General features: G+C 57.3%; 1 protein-coding gene across 1 annotated transcript in view; it reads right to left on the bottom strand.

The window, feature by feature from the left end:
• Nucleotides 1–6: 6 nt before the first annotated feature.
• PHF24 (PHD finger protein 24) overlaps nt 7–6,671 on the bottom strand; it is a 7,478-nt gene continuing 813 nt past the window's right edge. Inside the window, exons 2-8 of the mRNA XM_010725222.2 lie at nt 2,356–2,728; nt 1,404–1,589; nt 1,150–1,228; nt 738–940; nt 443–609; nt 218–319; nt 7–105 (exon numbers count right to left, since the gene is read on the bottom strand). Of these exons, the coding sequence (XP_010723524.1) occupies nt 9–105; nt 218–319; nt 443–609; nt 738–940; nt 1,150–1,228; nt 1,404–1,589; nt 2,356–2,724 (1,203 nt within the window). The 5' untranslated portion in view covers nt 2,725–2,728 and the 3' untranslated portion in view covers nt 7–8. The remainder of the gene's footprint in view (nt 106–217; nt 320–442; nt 610–737; nt 941–1,149; nt 1,229–1,403; nt 1,590–2,355; nt 2,729–6,671) is intronic.

Here is a 6,671-nt window from a genome sequence, read left to right as displayed (position 1 = left end):
GCCGGGAGCTAGGCCGGCGGCTGCAGGTGGATGGCGGCACTGTTGGGACGGGCTGCCAGGATGTAGGCGACATTCTCCTTCAGGAATCTGGGCCAGTCGATGGACCTGTGGGGCAGATGCTGTCACTTCGCAGCCCCCCAGGGAACAGCCTCAGAGAGACCTCCCCAGTGTTCGCCCTTCAAGATGGCGTGCCCCGCACTCCAGGGCGGCCCCTCACCTGGTCTCCTCCTGCTCCGATGCCAGCAGCGTCTTCTCCTGGCTCTTGCTGCTGCCGCTGCTGGCCGGGCTGCTCTCTGACATGGGCCCAACATGGCTGATGCTGCGGGGTGACAGCACTGTTCAGCCCTGCCACAGGCAGTGGCTGGCAGGGAGAGGGAAGGGCTGCAGCCATGGAGGAGGAAAGTAGAGGGCTCCTCAGTCTGTGCCAGGGTCCCCTCCATACCTGACGCTGCAGGATGGTGTCTCCTTCTGGTGCTTGCGGAACCAGGAGTGCTGGGCCTTGTGGCACTCGCCTTCCCCGATGAAGCCACTGCCATCCTGGTCCAGGGCCAGGAAGGCAGCACGTGCCCGCTCCCGCTCCTTGACCGTCAGCAGCCGCAGCAGGGAATTCTGGGGACAGAGAGGGGAGCAAGGAACATCCAGATTTGGGGATCCCCTTCTACTGGCTGTGGAGGATCTGGGAAAAGTGCCAGGGTCACAAGCAAGCTGTGATGGACACCCCAACTCCATGACCATACCGGTGGCCGGAGTTTCTGCAGCAGCTGGATGGACTCGTGGGAGAGGAAATCTGGCCACTCGATGTGCCCCTTCTTGTCAGGGTCCAGGGCAGAGAACTGCAGTGTGGCCCGCTCCTCCTGTGCCTCCTCCATGGGCCGTTCAAACTGCTGCTTGTGTACCAGGTGCTTGTAGTGCAGGAAGTCATCCAGTGTCAGGGAGGTTTCTGTGGGAGCACATTCAGAGCAGCCTTTCCACCAGCCTCCCCCAGGTGCACCCCCTCCCATTTCCCCTGCTTCCTTGCTATGGGACATGCTCAGCTGCCACCTTTTGCACAGCTTATACCTTCTGCCCAACAAGGTGACACCCCAGCCTGGGAGCCATGTGCAGGGTGAGCAAGGGCTCAGCCCATTCCATCACAGGAGGGATACGCACCTGGGATGATCTTGCACTGCCGCAAGGTCTCCATCAAGCTGTACATTTCCTCCTCTGTCAGCAGGAGGTTGAGGTTGTCCTAGAGGGGAAGGCAGGGGAAGTGTTAGCATCCAGTGGTGGCAGGGAGGCGGAGAGGGGACAGTTCCCCAGCCCCATGGTTGATCCCCATTACTGTTGGTGATGGGAGCTGAAGAACTGTAGAAGCTCCATCTCCCTGGGGCAGATCACAACAATGGACCCTGGTGGGCACTCACGCAGTAGTAGCAGCTCCAGCCTGTCTCGGTATGTGCAGTCTCCGTCACCTCCACAGCGCTGTTGTTCTGCAGGTAGCCCATGCGGCGCAGGCAGCCATCGTGGTACACTCGGCTGCAGACACGACAGGGGAAGAGGCTCTCGGCTGTCCACACTTCACAGATTTCACACATCTCATCATTGAGGACCTGTGGAGCGATGCTGCAGCTCAGCACCAAGGGGTGCTCAGCATGGCTCCCTGGCTTGGGGGCCCTACATCACTGGTATGTGTAGGAGTGCAAAGGAAACAGGAGAGTAAATTCTTGGGATAGTAGGAGGAATGTCTGGCTTTGTGGCCAGGTGGCCTTCTAGAAGGGTGCATGGGTTCACTGGAGTGAATGAAAGGTCAAAGGGTATGGCTGTAGTGTTGGTGGGGTTGTAGCTTCTCTGGAGTCCAGTTTTGCAGGTGTGGATGAGCAGGCTCTTAAGCTGTAGGTTGGCTGGACTACAGACTTATAGGTGTGGGTAGATGGAAGTTTTGATTTGAGAGTTTGCTGACTGTGTGTGAAAGGACAAGCTGTAAAGTCGTTGGTTGTCTGGGTTGCCAGCTTGTAGTTGTGGGTGGGTGGTTGTGTAGGGTTGCAGATGTAGGTTGGTGGCTATAGGATTGCCACATGAATAAACTATGGGGCTGTAGATTCACTGGGCTGTGAAAGTTGTAGGTGTGGATGGTTGGGTTGGTCCGTAAGGCTGTGTGAACAAACACACAGAGTGGATCACCCCAGAACTGGAAAGATCCTGCTCCCAGATTCTGCCCCACTGAGCTGCATGTGTGCCATGGCCAAGCCTGTTGAGCCACCTATCTCAGGGGAGTCTGTCACCACCCTGCAGGCATTGGAGGTGCTTGCTCATCCCCTGTGTGTCTCCAACTCTGGCCTCATCCCTACCACCCTGTCCCCATGCCTGGCTGCTTGCCTGCTCCCGCTGCTCCAGGCTGATGTCCAGTGGCTCATCATCGTGCAGCTCTCGCTGGGGCCGAATGAAGGCAGGCGGTGTGAACCTGTTGGCTCGATCAAATTCCTCTGGCTCCACACCTCGGCCATCCCGCAGCCGCTCCCAGGCAGCCTTGCTGGCACTGACCTCTTCTGGCTGTGAGGGCCCCGCAGATGCCTCCTCCTCTGCCTCTTGTACTGTCTGCTCCAGTGTCCCCCGGCGCGTGCCCCCAGCCTCTGCCCGCCTCCGTGCTACTGGCTGCTCCCGCAGCCCATCTTTGAAAGCTGACACAGCCAAGCTGACCTTCTGCACCTTCTCCACCGTCTGCCGTCTTGACATCAACACCCCCATGGTTCTGCAAGGGGGGGAAGGTAATCAGCGCTACGCTCTTGTGGTGCAGTGCTGTGCCATACTGCTGTACCACTGAGACAAATCCCTGGTCCCCAAAATATGTATCTGTGGTAGCATACTGGGATGGTGACCATGGTAGCTGTGGGGAGAAGGACCCAAACCCCTGCAGAATTCTGAGCAGGGGAAGTCTGAGTGTTGGGGCACCTTTCCTCCCCCATTCTGGAACTGCAGCTTCAGCTTAACAAGGATTGCTTGCAGGCCTTTTACACAGTGGATCCTAGAGGGCTAGGATCACTTGTGACCCTGCTCTTTGCTTGCAGCCCAGAAAAAAAGTGTCTTTAGCCAGCTGCAGGTGCAATGTATCCTCCCAGCATCTCACTGCAGCAGAGCTCATGCTGGTTCTCTTACCTTTCCTAAGTTTATTTTCACCCCCAAGTCTCTTCATTTCTCAACCTCATAGTATGTATGTGTGTGCATCATGTCCCTGAGTGCTGAGCACCCTGCAGCACCCTGCAGTCCTCTTCAAAATGTGGCCTGAGGCTGGCTCCTCCCAGGGGAGGCTGGGCCATGGAAGAGCTCTGAGGAGCAGAAGGGGTAGTGGAGCAGCTCAAAGGCTTGGGGTATACGGACTCCAAGAAGGGACTTTGGTGCAGAATTGAGGGAAGAGCAGCTTGGGGCAAAATGGGGAGGGCAGCAGTGGCAGGAAACAGCTTGGGCACTGTATCAGTGCAGGTGTACATGAACCAGGCTGCACAAGTGCAAGGTGGAGGGAAGGAAAATTTCTTCTCCAGCAGTGTGGGGCACAGAATCACCCCAAAGGGGTCCCAGCACTACGTTGTGCCTGGCTGGAGTGGAACTGGGGAAGATGCGGCAGACAAGAGGAGCATCCAGCCCTGTAGCCTCCCTGTCCTTGCTGGAGCTGCACGGCTGGTGGCACTCAGTACCTACGTAAGGGAGGATCATTAGCGCAGCCGTCTCCCAGCCCCTCTGGCCTCTGCAGCACGCCAGGAGGCAGGGATGTTCCTGGGGAACAAGATAATTAGCAGCAACGATATGACTGGGATTTCACAGTGGCAGGATGACCCAGCTCTGCAGGCACTGCTGCAGCAAGGAGCCTCAGCACAGTAATTACAGCTGCCCCACATCTGAGCTGAGCATGCAGGCAGGCAGCAGACTGCGCCTGCACAAAGCTGCCATGCAGCAGATGCATGGCCCTGCACTCCCACTCCTGCCTGGCCAGCTCCTGCTGCACCAGCCCTGTTTACATGCATGAATGCACACACACATGCATAGGCATGCAAAACCAAATATTACTGCACACACATATGCATGTTGCTTTCTGGCTCCTCCAATTCTAAGACCATCTGTGCACACATTCTGACATGTAGTACTGCATGTGCACACATTGTACCCCATCTCCTGTGCAGTGGGACATCTGTGTCCCCAGGAACCAGTCTGCAGACTTGGCATATATCTTGGGAGTGTGCACATTGGGCAGGGGTATTTGCACTCCTCAGCTCCCACATCCAGCTTGTGGCTGGCACCCAGCAGAGCTGCCTGGGCTTTGGAAAGGTGGGAGCGGAGGAGAGCTGGAGGCACGTGTTCAAGCCACAGCAGCAGCATCGCTGCAGCTGTGCTGGTGGGAGGGAAGATACCTGGATGTCTCTGCCTCCTTGCAGCATGGCCACCCCCTGCCCAGATGGCTCAGAAGCCCATTGGCCATGGGTAGGGTCAACTGCAACTCTGCCTGCAACCCACTGAGCTGGGGATACAGCAACCTCTTGATCTGCCTCTGCAGGTTCCTGTGTCCCTGAGCTTTCCTTGGCCTGTTGCTGGCCTCATCCTATCCAAGGATGCAAAAGAGAGGAGAGCACTTGGTACACCAATCTCCCCCGTAGCTGATGTTCCCCAGGCTGGGGAAGCATGGACTTGTGACATGTCCCATGCCACTGCCAAAGTGTTCCAGCATGCCTTCCTACCTCCAGTCCCAGGTGATCATCCTCTTCCAGTGCCAACCTGTGTCCCCTGCCACCAGCTGCTGCATGCCTGGCATTGAGCCCAGAGGCCATCACACTTCTATCATGGCTTGTGTCTGTTCTCAGCCCTGCTGGCCTCCCTGTCTCTGCTAGAACTGCATGGCTGGACTCCTTCCAGCCCAATTTTACCCCTCTCTGGGTGTCTCTGCAACAGGATGTCTGTACATTAAGGGGCAGAATGGCTTCACCCTCAACTCATCAGCCAGCCAGACCCAGGCCCAAAGCTTCCTAGAAACCCCAATGCTGCATTGCTTTCCATAGGTTCCTCCTCTCCTGGTGTCCCCTGAACGTAAAGGCAACCAAATGCATCCTTCCCCATAGCAGCCCAGCTTCCTGCCACTCATATCCTGACCACTGCCTCCTGCATCCCCATGTGTCCCTGAGGAAAATTGGCTCTGTTGCTGTTTGTGGCTGCCCTTGGACATGCCTAGCAGTTCAGGATCTGGTGCTGTCACCCTGCTTACCTTGGCCTGAAGCACTGGGGCCTTGACCTTGCTGCCAGGCACCAACACAGGGGCTATTTTTAGGTTGTGGCCATCAAAGAGCTAAATCTGAACTGGTTTTGACTGCAAACACCCAGCTCAGCTTCCAGGGGGAATCACAGCGGTTGTGGGCATCTTTCCTGCTTTCTTTTCCTTCAATCATCTATATCCTATCCTGCCTTACCCCCAGGCTGCACTGCTTCCCTGTGTTCTTCTGGTGGCAGATGCTCTTTGCTGCTTCATCTCTGGAGTGAACCACAGTGAGGAAGCACTTCATCCCCCATGCACTGATGGATCATTCTTCCCAGGTAACCAGGGCACCCTGCACGGGGAAACTGAGGCATGGTTGAGGTGGGGCTGGTGGCCAGCATGGAGGCAGCCTGGGAGGAGGTTAGCTGGGCTGGCCTTGGCACCAAAGCCTTGTGCTGGGTGCTGGTGTACTGGCTTTGGCTGTACACAGAGGGGGGTAATGGTGCGGGTGGATGTGTTGGGTGGATGTGTTACGGGTGGGAGCGGAGCAACACAGTGCAGTGTGGGCGTAGTGGCGGCTGCAAGCACAGGATGGATGTGTCAGGAACCAGCTGTGGGTGGATGTGTTATGGAACAGCTGGGAGCACAAGGTCGCTGTTACAGCCCGGTAGAGTTCTGGGGGGGGGCTGCTGCAAGGGTTTTGGGCACGGCATAGGGGCTGGCTTTGGCTGCAGGGTGGGCAGCAGCTCAGTGAGCTCAGTGAGGTCTTAGTGTGATGCGGCCATGAGCAGGGGCATTGGTATCCTTTGCACCAATCCTGAAAAGATGCAGCAGGGGTGTGTGGGGAGCAGGACACCTTTGGGGAAGGATGTACCTGTCCCCCTCTCCCCCCACCCAACCCTAGCTCCCGTGGACCAGGTTAGCTCCTTGCCCTTATGAGTCTAATAGCGATTTTTATCCCCAGTGCTGTGCTTGGGTTAGTCCCAGGGCTACAGCCCTGTGGGGAGAAGGATTAGGAATGGAGTGCAGATGTGGGTGACAACCCAGAGATCCCAGGACCCAAGGCAGCTTGGTCTGAAGGGCAGTGAGCAGTGCTGGGAGGAGCTGATGCAGCTCTTGCACAACCCTCCCTGCTGCTGCCTGCCCAGGGCACCCCATATTCCATTCCCTGAGCTGACCTGTGCAGCCAGAGGTCCCCAGAGGTGTCTGGCAGCAGCCCCTCGTCCTCTCTCCCTGGCAGATGATGTGCACTGGGGCCAGGATGCTGTCAGGGCTGCTGCAGGGAAGTGACCTGGTTGCAGTGTGGCAGAAAGCTTGGCAGCATCCAATGCTGATAGCAACCTCGTCACTCTCTGCAGGGGCAAGGAAGGTCTGGAGGGGTGGGCAGAGCCCCAGCTGTGCAGTGTCTCTCTCCTGGGGACACCCAGCTGTTGGCTGCTGTCCCTGCAGGATCAGGCTG

This window comes from Meleagris gallopavo, chromosome Z, assembly GCF_000146605.3.
Source record: "Meleagris gallopavo isolate NT-WF06-2002-E0010 breed Aviagen turkey brand Nicholas breeding stock chromosome Z, Turkey_5.1, whole genome shotgun sequence".
Lineage (NCBI taxonomy): Eukaryota > Metazoa > Chordata > Aves > Galliformes > Phasianidae > Meleagris > Meleagris gallopavo.
Note: the sequence above shows the minus strand (reverse complement) of the source record. Positions and strands in the feature narration are given on the sequence as shown.